The 27,381-nt window shown below is 40.0% G+C and overlaps 1 protein-coding gene across 1 annotated transcript in view; it reads right to left on the bottom strand.

The window, feature by feature from the left end:
- The window catches only part of cald1a (caldesmon 1a), a 65,788-nt gene that overhangs the window by 33,305 nt on the left and 5,102 nt on the right, over window positions 1–27,381 (bottom strand). Inside the window, 1 exon segment of the mRNA XM_079817666.1 lies at window positions 5,825–5,921. Coding sequence (XP_079673792.1) covers window positions 5,825–5,898 — 74 coding nt within the window. The 5' untranslated portion in view covers window positions 5,899–5,921.

Below are 27,381 nucleotides of genomic sequence, written 5' to 3'. Positions count from 1 at the left end.
TTAACATTTAAAAGCAGACATGTTAAAATTCCACAGCTTGATTGTATTGGTAAAACTGACTTAATAATGCACAACACAACATTGGAATTTGAAAATTAAAAAAAAAAAGTTAATTTAATTCATACAAATTATTTTTCAACTTGGTGGAATTGGCAGACCCTCCCTTAGCGCCGAGGCAGCGGGTCAAAGTGTTCTCGAGTATAAATATGCAGCTATTATGCACGTAAGTGATTTTTAATTGATATTTCATGTCGATATACAACTGCACACTTAAAACTGATCGTAGTGTTTAAATATTTGTAAGATTGGCGAATCTATATAGAACAAGGCAAGGAAAACTAACTTTACCGCACTCCGAGAGTCCCCTAGTGGTCGGGAGCATTTCCGTTGTGTTGTGGCTATTTCGTTGTGTTGTGGACTTTTTGTTGTGTTGTGGATTTTTCGTTGTGTTGTGGCTTGATTTCGTTGTGTTGTGGATTTTGCTTTGTGTTGTGACTTGATTTCGTTGTGTTGTGACTTGATTTCGTTGTGTTGTGACTTGATTTCGTTGTGTTATGGTTTCATTCCTTTGTGTTGTGGATTTATTTCGTTGTGTTGTGAACTTATGTATGCTTTTTAAATTTCGTTGTGTTGTGCACTACTGGGCCACCTTAGTATTCAGCAAAAAGGCAGTTCATTCAAATGTTGGGTCAGCAGCCTCTGCAAAAAAGCCAACATCAAAGAAATTAGCCAAAATTTGCGGTGTGCAGAACAGTGAAAACAACGATTGCTGGAAAATTCTGTCAATGGCGGGGAAAGATTTAAACACATTTCCTAACAAACTGATCAAAGCCTCTACATCTTGACTCCTGGAAATGGAATAGCATGTCAGCCAATCAGATTGGAGCTTGCGGTTTTGAGAAATGCCTTTACATCTTCTAAGATCAGTTTTCTCTATGGGAACGCTGACTTAGCATCACATCTAATGTGAAAGTTAAAAGTGATACATACAGTACAGTCAAAACACAGAACACACAGCCTCCTTCTCTCGCACACTTTTCCTCTCCTGTCATTTTCAGCAGTTGAACATTTGCACGTCTTCCAGAAGGACTGGTGCACATCAAGCCATCATCACCTGATGGAAAAGCAGCTGGACTTAGATGCCAAACTGCTCCTGCGTGTAAATGTGTTATCGGACTTTCTCTGTTTTTCCACATAATCGCCGAGCCAACATCTGCCTGCCCGCTGTCCCACTGCTCACACCGAAGACCGTCTGGGGGACGGAGCGCTTCCAAAATCGCTGCCAGTAAACACTTCTAATGTAGAGCCATTTGGCAAAGCGATAGCTCTTATCATATGTACACTGAAAACTGACTTTCGTGTTCGACGTGCATCATGATGACGGCTGAAATGGACGGGACCAACAGGACGACACATGGTTTTGACTAGTTCAATTACCGTCAAGGAGTAAATATTGATTGTTACAGCATCTTTGCATAATGGAAGTAATTTAATAGAGCGTTTTAATCTTTTATCACTAACTCGAGCAGGCAAAGAGGAGCGGGCCAAATTCTCCACAAGAACATAAACACAAGATCACATTGTGTCGCAGAGCTGAACGGGTTGCATTTGTAGCTTTCTGCCAAATGCGATACTTGGCATAGGGAACACAATTCCACCCTTTCAGAGGTTTATAACATATAGCCAAAAAAAGCATTTGTTTTATGCTATGCTGTAAAATATAATGGTCCCTAATCTGTGCGTCATCAGCTTTACGCTTTCGCCCTGCGATTAGGTGAAAAATGTCACATATATCTTAAAGCATGAATAAGAAACGCATTCCTGCTTCATGTTAACAAGCTTGGAGGAAACAGGAAGGCCGTTGCAGACGGGAAGCTGACACTCGAAACGAACTGTACACCGAGTAACTCTGGTCTAACATCCTAGCCAATGATAATAGAAATAATTGTTGCTGAAAGATATTTAGAGCTGATTCATGCCATCCTACGCTCTGCTCCCCTGGAATGATAATAAGCTTGATTTGCATGTTTATTAGCCATTAGCCATAATTCTTTTTGACAGGGGCATAAATGTCCAAGAAACAGCTGTTGTCTGTGTTTGAAGAAATGCATAGTCCTCAGAGATAATCTAGGCTGATGCAGGGTCAGTGCCTCCAGTATTTATGGGAGTGTCACTTTGCCTTAAATGGTCAAGCTGCTCGCAAATGTGCCAATCTGTTGATGTTTAACATTTGTTACATTAACACCAGTTTTCTGATTTAATAATAGCAGACTCCATCATCATCACGGAAAAAGAAAAAGGAACTGAAAGCGCAATCTTCGGCCCACAAAATCATTAAACCAGTGATTCTTTTGTCTTCTCAAAAAACAGCAGACCATTTTTTCTTCTTTTTTCCCCATAATGATTAAACGTTGGAAATACATCAGGATACATGAATTTCACACTATTGTAAATGTGATAAAATAAAAATAAACTATAAGAGCCATGGCTATTTGACAAATGTGTGGGTCTCGCCACAATAATAACAAATACATTGCTCAAAGAAATGAAGGGAACACTTAAAGGGATGGTTCACCCAAAAATTAAAATGATGTCCTAATTTACTCACCCTCAAGATGTTCCAAACCTGTATGAGTTTCTTTGTTCTGCTGAACACAAAAGAAGATATTTTGAAGAATGTGCGTAACCAAGCAGATAGAGCAACCATTGACTACCATAGTAGGGGAAAAAATACTATGGTAGTCAATGGTTGATCCATCTGCTTTGTTACAAACATTCTTCAAAATATCTTCTTTTGTGTTCAGCAGAACAAAGAAACTCATACAGGATTGGAACAACTTCATTTTTGGGTGAACTATCCCTTTAAATAACACATTGGATCTCAATGAATGAAATATTACATGTGAAAATCGTTATTTATATACATTCTATAATTATGTGACAACAGTCAATGGAAACCAAAATCATCAACACAATGAGGGCTGGATTCAAAATCATACCAAAAATCAATGTAAAAAAAAACTGAAGGCTGATCCAACTTGCATGAAGTTCATCACAGCAACTCATAATGCAAGTCACTAGTGTGTATGGCCCCCACATGCCTGTATGCACTCATGACAACGTCTGGGCATGCTCCTGAAGAAATGGCAGACTGTGTCCTGGGGATCTCCTCCCAGACCTGCACCAGGGCATCAGTGAGCTCCTGGACAGTCTGTGGTGCTACTTGGTGACGTTAGATGTTCCGATACATAATGTCCCAGAGGTTCTTTAGATCTGGGGAATGTGAGGGTCAGTCAATGGGATCAATGCCTTCATCATCTAAAAACTGCCTACACAGTTTAGCCACATGAGGAGCTAGGAGCAGCTTATCATGCACCAGGAGAAACCCAGGGCCCACTGCACTAGCATAAAGTCTGACAATGGCTCTAAGGGCGTTTTCACACCTGAAAGTCCGCACCAAGGTCCGAACCGAAGTTCATGTTTTGATACATTTTATACGTTCGGTTAGTTTTGGTTTGGTTTCACATTGCAATTATGCGAGCGCACTAAAGAACTTTACATGACGCACTTGCGTCCACTCGTCATCATCTATGTGTTTCTTTTCGTTACGTTTAAAAGTAGACATTTCAAGCTTTATATACACATATTTCTCATGTTTGTGAGACAAGTAGCCTGCTGAGTTTCGGTTTATATGAGACACGCTCCAGTTCATGTGCAAAGCATGTGATCGCTCCCGCGATTATTGTCTGCTATAGACTACTTGCTTCTTATTTATTAAATCCAGGCAATTATCTTATTAAACGTTGATTAAAATTAAGATACAATTTATACAAAACGAAATTCACATGAAAGGAAAGGCTTTCTAAGCAAAATCATAAAAAATTTCTTTCAAAATTATTTCTGACCTTCTGTGTTCTGACATATTGCGCATCTTTTCACTTTTCATAATCAATGTAGCCTAGATTGAATTTAAAAATAACATTATAATATTTAAACATAAACAGGAACATCCTGTAAATGGTCTGAAAGTCCGAACCATACAGAAAATGCTTTCACACTAGAAACGAACCGAACCTTTGTTCAGTTTGATCCGGACCAAGACTACCTCTTTTCGTCGGACCAAATTTCGTCTGTTTGGTCCGGACCGTGGTACGGGGGTGGTTTCACACCTGTAATTTTTACTGGGTTGTCGTTCTACTCCTTCTCCTCGTGTAACAGCCTGTCTCCCAGTATCGTCTCCATGCTCTTGTAACTGTGCTGAGAGACACACCAAACCTCCTTGCGACAGCACGAATGGATGTGCCATCCATGAGGAGCTGGACTGCCTGTGCAACCTGATTGGGTTGCAGGTACTGCCTCATGCTACAGACAGTGACAAGGACCCTAACAAAACACAAAACTAAAGACAAATCAGTCAGGAAGTATAAGGAGAGAACAATTGCTTTTGGCCACCACCTGCAAAATGTCTTGCTGTCGCCTCTCCAGTGCACTTTTTATTTGCACCAAACGAGGTGAAACTGATTCATAATCACTTATTCATCCTAACTCACTGGACAGATTGATATCCCTGAAGTTTAATTGACTTGGTGTTATACTGTGATAATTAAGTGTTCCCTTCATTTTTTTGAGCAGTGTAGGCATGGATGCCATCTAAATGTCAGAAAGTCTTGATAGTATATGAAAATAAAGACTGATAAAGTATTAAAAGAACACAAACTGAGTTGATATTCAATATTCAAAAAGTCAATAACAAAAAAGCATCATAAAAGTACCATTGAAGTAGTCCATATGTCTCCATTTGATAACTTCGAGGAAAAGACTTAAATTTAAGTTGTTATACACCGAAAATCTTCCCCTCCACTAACGTCCTCATATTGCATTCATACTTCAGCATATTCAAATTTTATCTGATGTGATCATTGCCACCACTGACATAATATGTCTCCATGCATCATATCTGAATATATAAAAGCTGCAGCAGATGCAAAGATAAACCACAACTTTTTTCATCTCTTTCTCACATAAAGTTATGCAAAAAAAACCTTTTGCGCTCAATTCTTTTTTTCAGAGACATAAACTATGATGGAAACACATTCACCAACACACATTTCATTGTACAGCATATCAAATGCTGGTATGATCGTTCTGAAATATCTGAGATAGTCTGTCATCAAAATGGTTGGGTATAATTACCTCCCAAAACTGTCTCACACGATTGCATTCCCAAACACCAGGCATCCAAATGCAAGATAACATGGCAGAGTTTAATTTGATCCGATTCCAGTAACTTCAACTCTTATTACAGATATTTTGCACCAAATTCCCAGGAAGTGATGATTTTTTTATTTTGTCCTTTCTCTTTCTAACACATGGGATGGAAACTGTGCTTTTTTCACAAATGTTATGCGATACTCCAATTTTACACACAAGTTACATTCCAATGGATGGAAACACAGCTACCGCTTGCTGTCAGTATATGAAAAATAGCATCAACATTCTTGGTATTTTGCGCTCCACGGATAAAAGAGAATCAAACAGGAACCGTTTTTGGGTGAACCATCCCTTAAAACTTAAAAGAAATGTTGAAAACACATTAAAAAGCATTTTTAAATCTTGCACGATTGCACAAAGACTCTTTTGACCATAGAGCAGTCACAGAGTTTGCAAGCTGTCATGTTTTAGCAAGGTGAACAATTTTTACAAGCAGTGGCTGCGCAATCAATCTGGTGACCTCAACTCCATTACAAGCCCTTGCTTTACGGTGCAAAGCGGCTGAACAGTTTGCAAAAAAAAAAAGAGCGAGCACTACTGACGCCCACGTTACCTCTCGGCTTCCAGACGCATCTCCTCCCGTTTCTGTCTCCTGAGCTCCCTGCGCCGTTCGAAATCATCATCCATGCTTCAATCCTGAGAGTGTGACCCTGGAAAACAACAGAACATGTGTATCCTTTAGTCTCACGCATGAACCTTACATAAACTCACAGATCCGCTCCGTTACTGAATATGGTTGAGTACGTCTGGATTCCACAGCTGCTGTGAGTATTTGGTTAACCTTTTCACAAAAATCACGCATTCCCATATGCAAGACATTTACAGTCGATCTTTTCTCAGCCCGACATCAAACAGATCACAAGTTTGTTTTCATAATACCACTTAAAATGGAAATTGTGGGAGCGGGAGAGAGAGACAGACAGACAGAGAGAAGAATGAAGAAAGAAAAAAAGACAGAGGGAGAGAGAGAATGGGTGAGGAAAGGATGTTAGCACAGGATGTCCACTCAGTCAAGCAGAAAGACTCTGACTAAATATACTGCAGGGTACATAGTGGAGGAACCGAGCCCACCCAGGAGATATAGAGCTGCTGTCATTAATCTCAGCACTGTGGCGCTTCAGACGGACCATTTCGAGACCGCCCTAACTTCACTTTAGTGATGATGACCCCTGGAACATTTTAGCTTTCAAAACATAGCGGAAATTCACTCTCTCTCGTCTCGATAACACTTCAACTCGAAGAGTATTTCAGGCTCTTTCTCTGTCGCTGCAGCTGGGCCAAAGCCGGCCTCTTCCTTTCTCATTTTTTCACCCTCCCTACTTTCCTCCATTTTTCTCCCTCCCATTATGGTGCAAACTCACAATCACGGCCGACGGGTCTGCCTCCTCCCTCTCTCCCCCCTTTCCCTTTCTCTCTCTCTCTCTCTCCCATTCTGACACTGTCCCTCTCTCGCTCTTTCCCTTCCCGACTCCCAATTATTGCCCATTCCATTCCTTTCCTTTTTTTTTCTTGTTCCCTCCCTCTATTTTGCGATCACAGCACTGTTGCTGGTTAGCTTGGATCCGCTCACGGAAAGCATGTTTAAAAATGCTCTTGCAGACTTTTTGCTGGATATTGCAGATTTTAAAGTAGTTAGCTACACTATAAGTTGCTAATAACTACATTGAAGCAATAGTTTTTCAAGCTATCACAGAAAATAAGTAGAAAATAACTTGGGTTAGGGCAACCGGAACCCAAAATAAGCTACACTTGCAGAACTGACATATTCTACTATTTACTGTGAAATATGATCTTTTTTATTGCACTAAAGCTGTAACAGAAACAATAGTGACAAATATAAATATTACAGTTTGGTTTGAATAGAACAATTATAATTATTAGTAAAACTGTAATTGAATGTTATTAAAATGTTGATTCTATGCAATTTGATAGCTATTTTTCAATCTCACCAAACAAGTTTTTAAAGTGAATTAACATGTCACTTAGGATGACAGCTTCAAACTGGAATTCACACTAAATACAAGTCAAATATTTACTTTAAAAAGGCATAAAAATGTCACTGCGACATTTTTTAACCACTTTATTTACATGAACGACCCAGCAAAAAATCCTATTTGAGTTTCAGCCTGTTTGATTATTGGCTCAGTCCGCTTGGTTGTTCTGGGATATAAAACCAAGAATTTAGCATTTTTCTTGTGAGAAATGTGGCTTGTTGTTGGAAAGCCAACACGTTTTTAGCATAACTTAACTGTCCTACTACTAAAAAAGCAGCATCACTTATTAGTTCCCCAACACTGCGGGACATTCAACTATACACACACACACACAAAGTGTGCAAGAAAAGAAAGAGGTTCTCAGACACAAGAGAACAGGAAACACTTCTCCTCCTAAACCCCTCCTCCATATTCACATAACGCTGAGAAAGAGAGGGAGACAAAAAATGGACTAAACAAAAACAACAGCGGGAGAGGGAAAGTAAGGAATGTGAGTGAGAAACGGAGAGCGCGAGATCGAGCCGATCTTCCTTATCAGGCAGAACCGCTGCGCCCGCGTTCGCGAACCGCAGGAATGCGGTCTATCTTTAGCTGGATCTTCTGTTTGCAGGAGCATGGCTGCTCTTCATATCTGAACCCTTGAGCAAACAACACTGACTCAGCTCAATAAAACTGTCACAACTGTGTACTATCAACTCAAATTGAATCACGCTCTCGCAGCGATGACTACACACGCTGACCTCACATACTAAATGTATGATTGAAATTCAGGTTGAGTTTGTGATTTGGTGGCGTGGCTTGGTGTGTACTAGCGCCGTGCACTGACAATAAGGCCCTGTCTTCAGAGAAAGAATGTAGAAACGGATTTGTCTCTTCCTTTCATGGACCACCCGTGTGTGGCTACATCTAGCGTACAAGTCTCCTAGGCGTCCCTACATTCATGTCGTTGCACTTTTTCCCCTCTTGAATGTTTCATAACGGGGGTCTGGCTTCCCCCAACATGCAGGGAGACGCCTCCTGTCTAGAGAGCACGCGCTGTAATGGCTCTAATAACACATTTACCTGGTAAATTACTATGTTCCTCGTAAGTATGGTGCTTAACCCTTCATCAAAGCTCATCACAGCAATGACCCATGGGAATGCAGTCTTAGAGCCTCCGTCTGTGATGTTCTCTAGGTCGCGAACATACACACGGATGCCTGTGCCAAACCACACGAACCTTTCAGCTTTGGCTCTCTTTAAAACTCTGTGGGGAAAAGGGAGCAACTAATGAAGAAAACTAAAAACGATAGCAGACGGGAAATTGTCCTTACTGTACTTCACATGGGTTTTAAAATGGTTTTGCTCAAATGGCTTTTGAAAATAAGATTTTACTTTCGTATTTCTGAATAAAACAATGAGATTTGTTTTTCTTTTATAACATTTAGATTAAAGCATTTTTACAATTTGAAATAACGAGCACTGATGAATCATTAATGCTTCAAGTAATGTACCGTAGCTTCACGGTTTGAGATGTAATCCACCTCTGACAGCGAGCAATTCCTCGTACCCGCTTTGCAGTAAAAAATAATTACAAACTCATTAATGTCAACACACTTAGCCTTAACAATCTACCATTAGTGAGATGCTGGTAGTTCGCTGAGATAAATGTTGAGGTAAAGAGTGTTCTTTATAACCAGAGCCAAAGCTGATGTGATCCACAACCCCACTGCCAAAAGGATTAAATAACTAAATGTTTGGATCTACCACCCACCGTCTTTTGGACCTCAGCCACTCTGGACAACTTGAGAGAGACTAAATTTACGGCTCAAGAAGAGAGCGGAACGTTGCCAACATAAACCATCGCCCTTATTTGCATGTCTGTCAATATAGGTCCATTAACATCGACTGGCTTCGCTATCAGAGTTTATGCTAACACACTCTCCGTGGCCGCAGCGGGAGTCTGGCGTAGGAGGAGGATTCAGACCGTCTTCTCTAGCCAAGATTTTAACAAATGGAGGAGCTGTGCAGACATGTTGCATTAAAAAGCATTTTAATGTAATGTGGTGTGTATTTCACCATGAAACAATGTGGTATTAAGCACCAGATATAATGGCCTTTTTCCTACAGGAAGAAGTCAAGTAAATCTAGGTGTAACCATCAAAATGTCATGTCATGCACTTATATTGACTGCACTATTAGTTCATAATAGGGAGATTGTTTATATTGTGCAGGCAAAGCAAACAAACAAATGGGACAATTCCAAATTCACATGTTCACAAATTCATCAGCATGAAATGGCTTTCGCAACACATTCCTTAATATGTAGTGCTGGGAATTGATAAAAAAATAAATAAACTAATTAAATCAAATTTTTTTTCTGTAATTAATCGCAAGTTTTTAATATTTTGATATTGTAATAATTTCAGTTACTCTCCAAATTAATAGTTATCAAACACATTTCTTAACTGCATAAATAATAAATGAAATATAGATTAATCATCATTAAAGCTAAAATATTCTCTGTTCCCGTTGTTCTTTGATGAACATCAATGACAGGCATCATCAGGGCTACTGTCACTTTAAGAACGGCCGCTGACGAACATGACGCGGATCTGACGCGCTCTCCCGTACATCTCATTTCCTCACAACTCTTTAAGTTCATTTAAGACGTTATTTAACTAATTTAAAGGGTTAGTTCACCCAAAAATGAAAATTCTGTCATTAATTACTCACCCTCATGTCGTTCGACACCCGTAAGACCTCCGTTTATATTCGGAACACAAATGAAGATATTTTTGTTGAAAGCTGATGGCTGAGAAAGGCTTCAGATAGGCCTCCATTGGCATTCAGTACATTAGTACTCCCAAGACCCAGAAAAGGCACTTAAAACGTTGTTACAAAGTCAGTGACCACAGTGACTCTACAATAATTTTACGATGCGACGACAATAGTTTTTGTGCGCAAAAAAAAATCAAAATAACACCTTGATCCAACTTGTTATTGCCTTCCGTGTGTGCCTCCACGACGCATGTGCGAGAATATGATGCAGATCCGGCGTTCGGACAGATGACCCAGAAGCGATTTGTTGACAAGCAGAGGAAGACGCGCGTATCTAAGCTGTTGGATTCTACATTGATCGTGCTTTAGGTCTAGGCGTAGTTCTCAAAATGGGGTTAAAGTGTGCATTTCATGGATTCCCGAACGCCGGCGCTATGTCATATTCTCGCGCATGCGTCGTGGAGGCACACACGGAAGACAAGAAGAGGTTGAATAAAGGTGTTATTTTGATTTTTTTTTGCGCACAAAAACTATTGTCGTTGCATCGTAAAATAATTGTAGAGTCACTGTGGTCAGATGGACTTTGTAACAACGTTTTAAGTGCCTTTTATGGGTCTTGGGAGTGTAAATGTACTGAATGCCAATGGAGGCCTATCTGAAGCCTTTCTCAGCCATCAGCTTTCAACAAAAATATCTTCATTTGTGTTCCGAAGATGAACGGAGGTCTTACGGGTGTCGAATGACATGAGAGTGAGTAATTAATTACATAATTTTCATTTTTGGGTGAACTAACCCTTTAAGAAAGTAAATTTGGATTTCGTGTTGACTTTAAGATGTATGCAATTCGCAATGTTTAGCAGAAGTCAATGCTAAGGAAAAATTATTTTTTTCAGGCTTGTTAAAAAGTGGGACGTTTTTGAGGTTGTGCGAGCAGGTGAACTGTAGCCAGGTGCAGGATGGTATCCCAGAAATCTGCAGCGTCAGCAGCCTATCAGAGGCACACACACCTCACTCACCTGCCACCTCATTAAAAGACGCTGCAGGTATGCCAGCTATGTGCAGCCTGCTTTTCCATCTGGATTCACTGACAGTTGCACAAAAATGTCAATGAAAACTCAAATCTTTATTTCTCATACAGTAACATATAAATACTACATAATAAAGTAATGCATTGGCTAGTTTAATCCTCAATATTCCTTCTTGCCCTTAAAGATTAAACAAATACACATTGTTAGAAATTCAAACATCCCAGTAACCAGTCACTGAGCAGACAATCTAATTCTCATGCCATACTCTGAGAGTGCTGTTCACTCAACAAACCGCAGAGAAATAAAGAGATCAAAGGGGGTGATCGGGGAATGCAGGTCTCTGTGAAATGAACCTGAGCTAGGAGGATGAAATCCATACTGCTGCACAGTCGGTACACCTCTGTCTGTCTGCGTCAGTGACGACAAACCTACAGACCCACGGCAGAATTATGGTCGCGTGTGCTCGCCGAGATGCGCAGGAAATTGAGAGCACCCATAAAAGTGACTGGAGGCCAGCCGAAGTTGTCCAATAAAGCCAGCTGAATGATTGGCCTGCACACGACCGCAGATCTCAGGACAGTGTCAGGACAGTAATGGCAGGGCTCCAGCACCAGGTCTGGTTCATGTACAATATACCAACAACTCTATGTGACGGGCCAACAATCCCCACAGTTGTGTTTATGTGCTAAAGGTCAGACAACCTGCTGTGCTTCAGAGATTTTAGAGGGGAAAATTGTGGTTTGGTGCAGTTTGCTTAATTTTTTCTCTTCGAGTAATCAACAGCAAACCAAAAAAAGCTATTATTAAAGACTATTATAACGAGTCTCTTTTAACATTATCATTCATTTTTATTAACCTGATTTTGTTTGTCTTTAAGTTTTAACAGTTCAAGGGTAATTATACTTTCTCTGATAGAGACCAAATGGGGAATTACTTATAAATGAAATCCAGATGAGACATAGTGTGGGGGATTTGGGGGGTCTGACCTCCCTAATAACAGGTAGACAAAAGTAAGTCAAAACTAAATATTGTGGGGGTCTTAAAAGTACATATAATTTTACATATATGTTCAACAGCATTTTCAAACAACATTTAACCACAAAATGTGGATTGAAAGTTAGTCAGAATACATACTAGGCTATAAATATATGCTTATGTCTTCGCTAGTAGCAAATTTGAGCTACAACACATCTTTGTATTAGGTTAAAAAGACAATTTGGGTTTTATAAGACAAACTTCAACAGACTGTAAACTGGAATTATGCGGAGATGTCTTTAAAAACATCAACCCCCTTCAAAGTCACTGTATAATTTACGCACTGATGGTATTGTTAACAAAAGCAGAGTAATTGTACTCTTTTTATGGTGATTTCAAGTATGAAATATCAGCCACAAGCAAATAAAGCAAAAGCTAAATCAAAATCTGAAACCTGGGATAAAAATCTGGAACCTGCAAATCTGGAGTCTTTCCGTTGGGTAATACCACCTGAATCTTTATGGACAGTGAGCTGTATTATGCACAAATGCTGGTTTGATTACTTTGGCAATGTTTGGCTTATTGAAGGTCGATTCCACGTAACCAAAAGCTCAGCCTGGACTCTCTGATGCATCAACACATTTATAGCTCTAGGGCCTTAGAGAAGAAACAGAATGAATGAGAGATTAAGTAAGAAAAGACATGGAGAGAGACATAGACCGAGCGAGAAAAAGAGCAGGATGTCATGCCATAAATCCCGTAGATATTTTGGCAGGAAGAGCAGCAACTGCTTTTCATGGCTGTCACTGGAAAAAGAAGCTCTGAAAAGTATAAGAGAAATTTGGTTGGTATACAACCTAACTAACCTAGGTTTGGAGACATCTGACTAAATTCGTTGCTTATGATTAATCTCACGCAAGTAGAATATTTCAATGGCATGGGTAATTCAAAGGTTTTGCTTTTACATCAGCAGCACACAGACGGTGAAATGTATCTATATAACCTTAAATGAAATGTAAGTTGCTTTGGATAAAGCATCTGCCAAATAAATGTAAATGCAATAAAGATAAATGTACAGTCAGCCAGTCAGCCAGTTTGCAAGCGTAACTGTGTTACTATGGTTACCAATTTTTATAGAGACAGAGCGACACGCGTCATAATCTGAAGACCACGCCCACCAGGGGGGAAAACAATCAAACCGTCTCCATTGACTTTGCATTGCGTGAAGCGACCTTTTTGTCATTTCGGACTTATAACAAAAAACTGAACAATGTATAAAAGCTGATATGTGAGAAGGTGTACAGCAAACAAGCTAAACAAAACCCAGACGTTTTTATAAGCTGTTGACCCCAAAAACGAACGTTTAAGTACAAAAAAGTGGATTCAGGCCATTGAGACCGAGCGCGCGGGTCATTTTACACTGAGAACTACGGCGACTACAGGGGAACGTGATCAGCGACAGTAAATATAATATATAAAACGGACATTTGGATATTTTACTTAACAGTTACAAAATGTTTACTGCACACATAGACATATTGAGGCATACTGAGTGTCAGGATCCCAAAATGTACCCATTCTTCCTGCTGAAGCTTCACTTCGTATTGCCTGTATCCACTTTTATCTTCTTAAACGCTCGTTTTTTTGGGTCGACAGCTTATAAAAACTTATTTCTGTGTTATTTAGCTTGTTTGCTGTACACCTTGTCACATTTCAGCTTTTAGACATTGTTCTGTTTTTTGTTATAAGTCCGAAATGACAATGAGGCAGCCTCCCGCAATGCAAAGTCAATGGAGAGCGTTGGATTGTTTCCCCCCCCCGGTGTGGGCGTGGCCTAAATACGCTCTGTCTCTATAGTAGAACTGACTGGAACTACCTGTGCTTTAAACGGTTATACTCCACACCTTCCAGCCAATCAGAATCGAGTTTTTAAACAGACACAAAATAAACCCTTTCAGGGGGATACCAGACACCTCTGCTTTGTGTCAGGATTCTAATAACCACACCAGGGTTTATTTTGCGATAATGGCACGATGACTGTACATTATCCCTTAGGTTTTTAAAATTGGAGGGAGGGGATCAAAAATAGGCCTCAGTCATTGAATTTCCACTTGAGGTTTGGAAAAGGAGATTCCTGCATTCCCAGACAATAGATCGCATTCCCCGACACGTCTCCATGTCCTCTGAATCATTCTCGGCCAGTCGGTCTACAGTTACCTGCTTCAAACACCAAATATGTCTTAAACCGCTCAATTACCGACAATGCAATGCAATTACAGGCTCTAGGATACAGAGTAAATATCAATAGCTTTCATAAGAAAGCAATATAATATAAACATCTTACTCTTTGATGTATGACCTGAAATGTTTTGGGGAAATATACCAGCTGGGTATGCAACATATTCACAATTATATGGCATTTCCTCTTTTAAAATTGCGTAAATAATATACATTAAATTTTTTACAGCCCATATTGTTAGTATAATTTCTTAAATCTACAAAAAGTTTTTTTTAAATATAGTTTTTTTTTAATTAAAATAAATGTGTTTTATATTTTATTGACATTTTATTTATTATTTTTTGTTATGTGTATAATAATTTGGTTTTCTACACTGAAAATCAATCACACTAAATGTTCACTTTTTCTTTCCAACACAAAGAAATGAACAAGAGAAATGTGAGCACGTGGGTTTAAGATGTTGGAAAAATGTTTTGTTTCCGTTTTTGAATGGGCAATTTTCATAGGCATTAACTCATTAAACCCAAGGCCATTTATTTCCACACAACAGCAGCTGTGCTTCTGGAAATGCATTTCAGGTGCAGAGAAGCTTTTATGCTATGCATTTTAAAATGCTGATTTTAAATGGCCCTCTCATGCACGTCCAAAGATCGCACCACTATCAGCCAGTATCGGCATGCAAGGTCTACCAAAAAAAAAAAAAAAATAGAGAGCAGGAGGGAAAAGGCCAAATTGAGATGCTTGTACGGCATCAAACGTCTGCTGCCTATTGGCTTGGCTCCACATGACCAAATATGGTAGGAAAAAAGCTCTCTTTCCCGTAAGCAACACACACAAAAAAAGAAAAACCCAAGGGTTTCACATGCTGTGTAGACAGATAGAGCCCTCATATTCAAACACACTGACCACAGAGAGTGAAGGGAACTTCTATCTGCACTCCACAGAGCGAATGATAGTGCTATGTGACGTCCGCGTAGCATCAAACTAATTTACTCACAGAAACAACAAAACATACCTAACATACTAGCAGTCCCAAACCACCTATGAAACCTCTTCTACACTATTCTCAACTTTCTAAGAAAAAAAAAAAAATTAAACAACGGCACACAAGAAAAACAGCTTTTCCCTCCCAGCATTTTTGTCCAAGATTGAGTGGTTTTAGCTTTGAGCTACGTCTCTTCTTACATAACTGTGAGAGACCAGAGTGGAAAAAAAAGATTCTTGTCCAAATATCCAACGTTTCATCCACGAAGATGGCCGTGACAGAAAATGCATTGAACCTTTAAAGCAGAACGTATCGCAGTGAGTCTTTGATGTGTGCTTCATGGTCTATGCTGCATGTGATGCAAAAGAAACGAAGCAAAACTCATTTAGCTTCCTTATCATGACATGTAACGTTTTTCATGACCTGTTCAAATCACAAAAGCATGCAATAAGATGCCTGCCAACACTTAAGTGTTTAAGCATTCATTCATCGAGGTTCGGATCTGATGAGCTCAGTGTTATGTCATCTTAGATACCGTCCTATAAAAGCGATTGTGTAGGCTAAGCTACATCATATGTTGACAATTGAGAAATCGTTGCAAGGAAAATTAACTCATACTTTACTCGTCCTCACATTGTGACCCTATGACTTTTTTCCCTGGAACACAAAAGGAGATCTACTAAACACCAAATTGAGGTATTGAAAACATCAGGGTTTGCTAAATATGAATTACGTACTACATTTGACCTAACATGAGGGCCTAATTTAGGAGAAAGCTACTTTTAGCCGCTCACTTTTTCTCTTATAATTAACATATCCCAGCACACCCCGCGCTGCACTCTCTCCTGTATATGTTACAGCTTGCTGGAACATTTAATGGAACATAAAAATGTATTTCTCATAAAGCTAAGAAGTTCCTGATGTGTCTTGTAAAATGTGTCAATCGAATTCTGCTCACAAGAATGGCACTGGAACGAAAAAATATAGTTAAAACCACTTTTTAGTGGAGTGATTTAAGGCTCAGCTCAACATCACTATTGGTGAAATATGGTCTTCTTGTGCCTTACATGGTAGCAATACAAGCCAAAAGCATGAAGCGTCCACACAATAGAACATGCTCCCCTCGTCCTCCATCCTCAGAAACTAGCTTCTGTCATGCCATTTGTTTATATCTCCTAAGTCTCTGAACTGTGCGAAAACATTCACTCCCTGAGGAGAGTTATCGGCACGGCTAGTGACATTTTTCCATTCAGTTTTACATTCCATCAGTATTAATCTTCCTCAATGTGGCCGTTTTATAGCCCCAGAACTCAGACAATGGAATGTGCTCTTCTTTAGCGCATGAGATTTTAAGAGAATTAATTGAGAATTTTCTGAAAAATTAAGGGCGTTGCATTCCTCAGGAGAGATAGCAGAAATAAGATTATGCTTCGGGCTGGATGACCTCACTGGCAGGCATTACTCAAGGATGCACCATTCGGGAGTTTGAGAGGAGGAACCATATGTTGCGAGCAAACCCTCAGACCACAAGCTCTGACGTTTTAACAAATGGTCACTGAAGAGTCTCGATTTCTGCTGCAAAATTCAGATGGTACGTTCAGAATTTGGCGTTTAACAACATGAAAGCATGGATCCATCCTGCCAAGTATAAATGATTCAGGCTGCTTCTGGTGGTGTAATGGTGTGGGGGAATTTTCTTGGAAAACTAGTACCATTGTTTAAACGCCACAGCCTGAGTATTGTTGCTGACCATGTCTATCCCTTTATGATCACAGTATGCCCATCTTCTGATGACGTGCCACATCACAAATAAAAAATGGTTTCATGAACATGACTTCACTAAACTCAAATGGCCTCCACAGTCTCCAGATCTCCAATAGAGCACCTTTGGGATGTGGCGGAACGGGAGATTCGGATCATGGATGTGCTGCCGACAAATCTGCAGCAACTACGAGAAGCTATCATGTCAATATGGACCAAAATCTCTGATGAATGTTTCCAGCACCTTGTTGAATCTATGACACAAAGAATTGCATGTTTGCGGCAGAATATGTTGTACTATGTGACTCCTTAGATGACACATTCTTGTGTGAGTGCAGAACCTTTCCCGTGCCCCTCTCCCCTCTCTTCCAGTTACGCTACCAGATCTCCCCTCTTCTGTGCATATTTCTGCTGGCTGTTATTATTAGCATGGCTCCAGGCCAGCGTTGTCAGGGGCTGAGCGCTGTGTGGCCCCCACGGACACTTTAGAGACGGCAGCTTCAATTTTAAAGACGCAGGTATATCACACATGCACACCTCAGTCATACCGGCCACGTCGTCACATATATACTACATTGTGTGGTAAATTCGCCATGGCTATGTTTAGTGCCACAGGGCTGTGCAGTTCGTTCAGGAAAACCTCAAAAAAAAATCTTTCTTTCAATGTGGCTGTAACTGCCAGTTCCAAGAAAGATCTCTCTTTTTCTTTCTCTCTCTCTCTTTCTCGAACAAACACGCAGTCACTTATATTTACTCGGCTTTGGAAGACTTTGCAAGCTTTATGATAAATTCCTCTATTTTAGTCGAGTGAAATATTGCCACAGTTAAGCCTAGAAATGTTTGAGTGCAAGCGTTCCGTCATGCAGCTCAACTCAATGTACCCTTCCACTCTGCAACAGCGCACAAACCCTTTTAAGGAAAAAAAAGTGCATAAATCATTACCTCAGAGTTCAACATAAAGGACTCCTGCTGCATAATCTTTACATTTACAAGAAAAACACAAATCTCAGGCAAGCATGAAATTGTAAATAATTGAATATTGGAGCTATGGGGCGGTTTCAAGTTGCTTGGTTGAGGGTCCCTCATCATGGCTAATAGTCGAACTGGAAATGAGATTACTACACAAACCCAAGCATCACTGGAGCCACTCCAAGACGACGTTGGACGGCTGTCTAGCACACTTTTACACACCTGTGCCACACACAAGCATCCATTCAGAAGGCTGAGATTGGTTGTGTTGACATAGATCCTGAATGACTATTGCATTTCAGAAGTGCCCGGGTGACCGCGATCAATTCGCGATCATTAAGTCTAACCTGGACTAATGGAGGCCCGTTATTATCCGCGGTGGTCTGGCAGACGCCTGTCACAGACTTGAGTGGCATTGGAGCCGTACAACACACACAGTAGACTGTCAGACGTGATCGCAACAAGTGCCCATTGTTCTTGTTACTGAGGCCGTGTTCATTAAAGCAAACCTTAATGAGGTCTGCCAGTCTAACACACACACACACACACACACACACACATCAAGACCTCCATCACATTTATCAAAACCTCTCAAGTATTTCATCACTCAAGACACACACGACTGCTTTAACCTACTTTTAAAGACATGTTTGAATGTGCAGTGCGTTAGTGATTAACAATAATGGGTCTGTAATTACGGCCGACTCCCTAACAATTTGCATCCCCCATTTTGTTTGCATCAGGCCTGGACAGATAAACAAAGGGTATGCTTGCTGCTGCTATTGTTTTGGTCTCTCAGCATCACCAAATGCTAATTTCCCCCAATTTGGTTGTTGACTGTGTTCCAGAACATATTGAGCTGTCCTGCTGTAAACTGTCTTAAGGCAGCGAGAAAACCAAACTGAAATGTAACCTCATTAGTGGCTAACTCCAATAGAGTTTTATGTTAGCATGTTGCTAAGCTAAGCAAACAACATTCATTTTTAAAGGGATAGTTCACCCAAAAATAAAAATTCGGTCATCATTTACTCACCCTCAAGTTGTTCCAAAGCTGTATGATTTTCTTTGTTCTGCTGAACACAAAAGAAGATATTTTGAAAAACGTTTGTACCCAAGCAGATCGAGCAACCATTGACTACCATAGTTTTTTTTCCCCTACTATGGTAGTCAATGGTTGCTCGATCTGCTTGGTTACAAACATTCTTCAAAATATCTTCTTTTGTGTTCAGCAGAACAAAGAAACTCATACAGCTTTGGAACAGCTTGAGGGTGAGTAAATTATGACAGAATTTTCATTTTTGGTTGAACTATCCATTTAATTGACCAATTTTTGATATAGATTGAAATATTTCATCATGCAACTTTGGACGATTTTTTAAGAGCCTGTCGAAGTGAGTACATTAAGACATTGCCTTTTTCACAAAGGATATATGCAATGCTGTCTTAGAATTTGGCCAAAACTATGGTTTTGAATGCACCTTTGACCCCTCTGATGCTGTCTAGATAGGCAAGGTTTCTGAACAGAGTAATTGAAATGGAACCACATAAGTGAGCAACATAGAGCATCACATAAATTAGCATTCAAATCATTGCATCCAATTTACCTGATTATAATGCTATAGCAGATACTTTTGAGTGTGCAAAAGAGTAGGCAATTTTGGAACATGCTATCATGTCATGATTGCATCTACAGTATAACAGATTATTAAATCAATCATACCTCTTTATCTAAACCTCTCTTAACCGTTGGTCTTGCATATCTGCCGTGTTTGCAGTTTTAACACTTTTAAATCCTGTTTGTATTTCTGAACTGAATCCTCCTCCAAAAAGACCAATCCGTTGTGGGCAATATTAGCTGTTAGAGCCATCCGAATACTCATTTCAACATAGTACAACTTGACACTAATTCTGATTTCGAATACTATTTAGGATTGAGACACACCGCAGATTCCAATAGAGATGCAATGATACTCTGTACATTTTTTTCAAACAGCAATGTTTTTTTCAGTAATTTTTGTTATGAAATGAAAATGTTTTTTTTTACAAAGCTAGTTGCAACAAATGCAATTGCCTTCCTCTTGAAGGACATAAGTAATGCTGCCTTAGAAATTAGAATTTGGTCAAAACGTGGTATCTTAGCAACTGCACCTTTTGGAACAGCTTTAACATTGTGTGCGCACCTTAAGATGCTGTCTAGGTAGGCAGCTAACTATAGGGTCTGGAAAAGAGCTGTTACACAACTAATGCAAATGATTTACAATATATATTTTTACGAGTACCGCCTATGAATTACATTATGTCCATTCTGAATACATTTACGGATTATTGGGACATGCATCAAATAAATTCCATGCCTTTTCTGCTCACTTAGAATCACTAGCCCTGCAAAGAACAGCAGGCAAGCACCTCCGCTCGTTTGGACTCCAACTGAAGGGTAATAAAATCTGCTTTAAGAAAGCCAGACCTGAGCTGTTTATTAATAGCATGAGCGATTGTAATGGGGAATCATTTATAACACATTTCTTATGAGGTAAGAGTCTCTCGAATGCCAGTTCCTCTCCGCGCAGAGCATTGCTGATTAAAAACTCTCACCATGAGAGCGCATTTCTGCGTCTGACTCACTGCCAGGCAACGAGAAAGGGCCAATCAAGAAATTAACTAATTCCGCAGTGCCTCTCAGCTTACAAATACAAACCGAGCCAGCCCCTATACCGCAAATTATTGTATAGTTACACTTATGTAAAGGCGTCAGGATGTATTTCATTTAACATGCGCAGGTAAATACACATTCGAAGAGGGAATCCTGAGTGACAGCCACACCAGCTGCTTTGATCTCAGGCTTTAATCAGCTTTAATTGGCTTTCTCAGAAGGATGCAATGACATGTGAAGTGGAAAGAAAAAGGAGGTGAGGGTGCGTGTGTGCGCCGCTGCCTTGCATTCCTGAGGATTCTTCTGAGGCGAGTGTGCTAGTACGTAAATATGCTTCTGATTAAAAGGAAAGAGTTCACTCCATAAAGGCACTCTTAAACAATTACCACTGCTACCATTACCAGACGCACACATAAAGACTGAGGTCTATTAAAGAATTAACAGACAGAAGCTACAGTAATCTGGATACATTTGAAAACGACTTTGTTTCAAAATGCGCTCTGTCCACACTAGGGTTTTTAAGCATTTTCCAAGCGTTTCTCGTCCACACCGGAATGTCCAAAAACGCTAAAATCATCTTAATGGGCATGCGTAAAATGTAATAAAGGCTCACTGAGATGATACAGAGAGACCAGACATAAAGTTATCATGCTATTCTTCTGGCACAACCATTTTATTGATAAAATATCTCACTACGAACATGTGTCCAGGTAGCACTAAATCACCATTCCGCATATGGTCTAAAACGTAATTACCCTTACGCTTTGACGCAGGACAGCAGTCGCAAGTACATTTTCTGTCATCTTTGCAAGAATGTAATATGAAGATTGTCCTAAGTAACATTTATTGTTAACACACTTTATTTTACAGTGCCCTTGTTACACGTTACATGTAGTTACTGTAATAACTATAAATTATGCATAATTGCATGCAACTAACCCTAAACCAAACCCCAATCCAAGCCCTAACCCCATCATGTAGTTAATTGTTATTACATAGTACTTAAATGCATAATTACACTGTAACACGGACACCGTAAAATAAATTGTAACCCATTTATCTTTAGAAACACTGTGAAAGTGAATAACTCATATCACAAATAGCTCAGTTTCCACAGTCCACACTACAAATTGACTTCCAATTGAACCGCTTGGGAGAGCGTCTTCAAAAAGCTCAGTTTTCGCAGGAAAAAAAAAAAAACCTGTCCCAGTTTGGACAGTGAGGCCAAAACATAGAGAAAAAGATGTATTTTCTAATGTTTCCGGATTAGACATAGCCAGAGAATGAAGACTAGCATCGGATCATACCACAGAGGTATTTGGGGGATTTTGCTCCGTTTCTTTTTTGGGATCATTTCAACATCATCAGTCAGTTTTTGTCTTTGGCATCCCGTGTAGGTCATCTGTTACTTGATACCACTCAACTTCATCATGCTAGCAGCAACATTATCTCACAAGATTGGCTTTTTCTTTGACCCAGCTTGGTTAGCGAGAAGTACACATGTACGATCTGACCATGTAAGGCTGAAAGAGCACAATGCGAGCCGGCAAAGAGAAGCATGCTTGTTTTCTTAGGTCAGGAGGTCAGGAGAGTTTGACTTGCAGCTCGCTAAAGCGCCCCTTACCTCAGCAGAATTGGCATTCGTCAAATCACCGCTCACTGGCTCTCCCTCAACACCTTTATGGGAGTGTTGGCGCACATTCGCACTCACAACACAGGCCTTTGCTAAGCCGCTACATCAACATGACCTCATGCTAGAGTCAACGTCAATTTGCATGCGTTCTTTCGCTTCTGCATCATGGCTAGACCCCAACTATTTCCCTAATTCTTAATTTCCCTCTTACGGAGTGATTTCTGACGGAATACGTTGGACCTCTCTTGATTAGTTTTGTTTGTGTAGTGGGCTTTTGGTCGGCCGAGGCAGAGGACAGGGAAAATGGGCTTGTTGAGACATTTCCTGTGCATGTTTTTGCAGATAAAAATCAGCTCAATGAAAAAAAGGCTCAGATCAGCTGCACGTTACTATTGTGATAACTCGACATCATGTGATCTCTGAAAGATGTCATATGACCCGAGATGTAAGAATGATTTGAAAAGTGGAGGGGGGGGGCTCAGCTTTGGTTATGAGCATTTAAAGTTAGGCTATTGTCACGGCAGGTCAGGCAAAATCGAGAAGGGGATCTAATTACAGCACTTTTATTTGTAAAACAAAAATAAAGAATGAAGAAGATCACAGGAAAAACATGTGGCAGCATAAACAACACAAGACAAGAACTGAACAAACTGAGGGCTATATATATACATGGGAAAACACGAAAGAAACTAATTTAACACAGGTGTGACACAAGAGAAATCCAAAACCATGGTAACTAATGAACACAGATCTAGAAACCAACTAACAGGATACCAACTCAAACAATGAACAATGACAGAGACAAACCAACTCAAACTCGCTGCCTACAGAAACACAGAGCAAACTAAACATAACCCTGACATTTATACATAACTATTAAATTGCTAGTCATAATTGCCACTTACTACTTGCATGTCACATTCCTGTAGCTTAAAAGTGTTGCATGAATTGATAACAAGTACGCCTTGAAGGGATAGTTCACCCAAAAATGAAAATGTGATATTTTTCTGCTTATCCGGCATCCAAGATGTAGGTGTCTTTGTTTCTTCAGTAGAACACAAATGAAGAATTTTAACTCCAACCGTTGCCGTCTGTCAGTTGTATACTGCATGTGAATGGGGTCCAGTTCTATTAGAGTAAAAAAACATGCACAGGCAACTTCAAATTAAACCCTGCGGCTCGTGGCGACACATTGATGTCTTAAGACACGAAACGATCAATTTCTGCGAGAAACCAGGCAGTATTTATGCTATTATTTCACCTATTATCAGACGAATGTCATCAGCTCTCCAGACCGTCATAACTTCCTGCGAATAAGGTCAAAATACCGGCGCGTCATAGATATACACTCACCTAAAGGATTATTAGGAACACCACACTAATACTGTGTTTGACCCCTTTTCGCCTTCAGAACTGACTTAATTCTACGTGGCATTGATTCAACAAGGTGCTGAAAGCATTCTTTAGAAATGTTGGCCCATGTTGATAGGATAGCATCTTGCAGTTGATGGAGATTTGTGGGATGCACATCCAGGGCACGAAGCTCCTGTTCCACCACATCCCAAAGATGCTCTATTGGGTTGAGATCTGGTGACTGTGGGGGCCATTTTAGTACAGTGAACTCATTGTCATGTTCAAGAAACCAATTTGAAATGATTCGAGGTTTGTGACATGGTGCATTATCCTGCTGGAAGTAGCCATCAGAGGATGGGTACATGGTGGTCATAAAGGGATGGACATGGTCAGAAACAATGCTCAGGTAGGCCGTGGCATTTAAACGATACCCAATTGGCACTAAGGGGCCTAAAGTGTGCCAAGAAAACATCCCCCACACCATTACACCACCACCACCAGCAGTCTGCACAGTGGTAACAAGGCATGATGTATCCATGTTCTCATTCTGTTTACGCCAAATTCTGACTCCACAATCTGAATGTCTCAACAGAAATCGAGACTCATCAGACCAGGCAACATTTTTCCAGTCTTCAACTGTCCAATTTTGGTGAGCTCGTGCAAATTTTAGCCTCTTTTTCCTATTTGTAGTGGAGATGAGTGGACCCGGTGGGGTCTTCTGCTGTTGTAGCCCATCCACCTCAAGGTTGTGCGTGTTGTGGCTTCACAAATGCTTTGCTGCATACCTCGGTTGTAACGAGTGGTTATTTCAGTCAAAGTTGCTCTTCTATCAGCTTGAATCAGTCGGCTCATTCTCCTCTGACCTCTAGCATCAACAAGGCATTTTTGCCAACAGAACTGCCGCATACTGGATGTTTTTCCCTTTTCACACCATTCTTTGTAAACCCTAGAAATGGTTGTGCGTGAAAATCCCAGTAACTGAGCAGATTGTGAAATACTCAGACCGGCCTGTCTGGCACCAACAACCTTGCCACGCTCAAAATTGCTTAAATCACCTTTCTTTCCCATTCTGACATTCAGTTTGGAGTGTAGGAGATTGTCTTGACCAGGACCACACCCCTAAATGCATTGAAGCAACTGTCATGTGATTGGTTGATTAGATAATTGCATTAATGAGAAATTGAACAGGTGTTCCTAATAATCCTTTAGGTGAGTGTATACATATATGCCTCATTAGTGCCTGCGCGGATTGGTCGAATGAGGAATCTACGTATATATTTCTATGATCGCACCAGTATTTTGACCTTATTCGCAGGAAGTTATGACGGTCTGGAGAGCTGATGACATTCATCTGATAATAGGTGAAATAATAGCATAAACACTGCTCGCTTTCTCGCAGAAACCGATCGTTTCGTGTCTTAAGACATCAATGTATCGCCACGAGCCACAGGGTTTAATTTGAAGTTATCTGTGCATGTTTTTTTTTACTCTAATAGAACTGGACCCCATTCACATGCATTATACGACTGACAGACGGCAACGGTTGGCGTTAAAAATCTTCATTTGTGTTCTACTGAAGAAACAAAGACACCTACATCTTGGATGCCTTGGGGGTAAGCAGAAAAACATTAAATTTTAGTTTTTGGGTGAGCTATCCCTTTAAATGCAATCTAAGCTGTTTGAATAAAAGCATCTCCCAAATGCATAATGTCTTAAAGGGACAGTTCACCCAAAAATGAGAATTCTATCATCATTTACCCTCATGCAGTTCCACACCTGTATAATTTTTGTTCTTCTGTATAACAAAAAAGAAGATCATTTGAAACATTTTTTCTTGGCCATACAATGAAATTCAATGTCATTAAGACCCGATTGACATTCAAAAGATGAAATGATGACACATTTTTAATTTCTATGTGAACTAGCCCTTTAAAGTCCCAGCCTTAGATGGCCGGGCTACAATTATTTTCTTTGTATTGCAGCCAAGCAATAACGATTATGTCCCCTTATTTTAAAACTGGCCACATGTGCTTCTGTCCTTGACAGACATAGCAGAGAAGCATAAGCGTCCATCAGCCTTCATCACCCCTGGAAAATACTGACAAACCAGCGGTCTCAGCAAGAGCCTAGTGCACTTAAGATCTCCTCAAAGCCCGAGGCCAGGCACCATTAGACTTTTCCACTGAAACCTGCCGTCTCAATAAAGGACAACAAACAGACCACAAAGTCAAATTACAGCACAAAAAAAAGGAATCCTGCAGAAGGACTTAATATAAAATGCGGGAGGAATTTCAGATTTATATATTACTAACAAAACATCTGGGGCACTTATTGCATATTTGCAGGGACCCTAAATAAACATCAGCTAAAGTTTCAGACTGCTCTGACTTCACAATGGAGGAATGCCCCCGTTTCGCTGCATTTCCCGATCGTCACCACTGGTTTGGAGCTCAGCAGATCCAGCAGCTCTGAGAACGCTCAGAAACGTTGCAGCGTTACACAACTGCGGTTCCTTCCTGGATCCAGTGCTTTAAAATTACAGGCTATCAGATTCAAAGCAGCAGAGGAATAGCTGAACATATGAAGGGGGAAGGGTTGGAGAGCTGCATCTCCTGAGGTTTCTGCCGCACGTCAATCATACTTACAAAAAGTTAATTGAACATTTAACAAGAGTCATCTGAAATAAACATTATTTTAGCTCTGCTTTACACAATGGTTTTAAGGATGCTTTGTATTGAATGTGTAAAAAAAACAAAAAGACATTGCACATTTAAGTAGAACCTCTATAACGCAAACTTGCAAATTAAAATGTCAGCTCAACTCAATATAATTGCATGTTTTGATGCATATGAGGGATCCAAAATGAGCTTTGGCAAATGCAGTGCTCTTTATAAAACAAGGCCGTGTATGTAGACTAAATCAGATAAGAAGCAGAAAGACATCAATCTAGAGGGTCCAAATGCCCAAATAGGGTAGTATGAGAATGTTTACCATGTGACAGCAGAAATGTGTCAGCTATACTTTTTATACCAGCAGTCTAACTATTCTGCTCTGCATGCTGTGTTACAGACAGCTCCATTGATTATAGTAGGCGCGATTTAATTTTGATGTGACATGCAGGTCATGTCTGGTGAAGACACGTAAAACCCAATTTATACTTCTGCGTCGAGGGTACGCTGTAACTACGTCGTAGGCTGTGTGTTGCACGCGTAGCCTACGACATACCCTGACATGTACCTCTCCAAAAATGTAACAACACGTCAATTCTACGCGGACCTCAAGCGTTGTGATTGGTCTGCCAGAACCCCTCTCTCTGCATGTGTAACTGCACGTCAACACGGACAAGGATGAAGAAGTATAAATGAAAATCGGCATGTAGCCCACGGCGTTGACGGTACGGCGCAGGTCTGACGCAGAAGTATAAAACAGCCTTAACTGTAGCAAATTTACATGTGTATACCTGCCATATAAAAATAGATTTCAACTAATGTGCTATTTTACAACAGTTCAAATGCAGCTAATCCAGCCATATTTAAACTGCATTACAGTTATTAGTCTTTAGTTTTTAAATATAGTTTATTTTTATCACTGCAGCTGTTTCTGCAGTAATGCTAAAGTTATGAATATGTTATGAATAATCTTATGTTATTATGTTACAAATAAAGAAATATGTAAGCAAGTAAAGAAAAAAAGAGAGCCATTTAAATACTGTTCATTGACATTAAAGAAACAAGTGTCGACTTTCCAGAACACTATTGTTATA

Source organism: Gobio gobio (genome assembly GCF_949357685.1).
Source record: "Gobio gobio genome assembly, chromosome: 5".
In the NCBI taxonomy this organism is placed as follows: domain Eukaryota; kingdom Metazoa; phylum Chordata; class Actinopteri; order Cypriniformes; family Gobionidae; genus Gobio; species Gobio gobio.
Note: the sequence above shows the minus strand (reverse complement) of the source record. Positions and strands in the feature narration are given on the sequence as shown.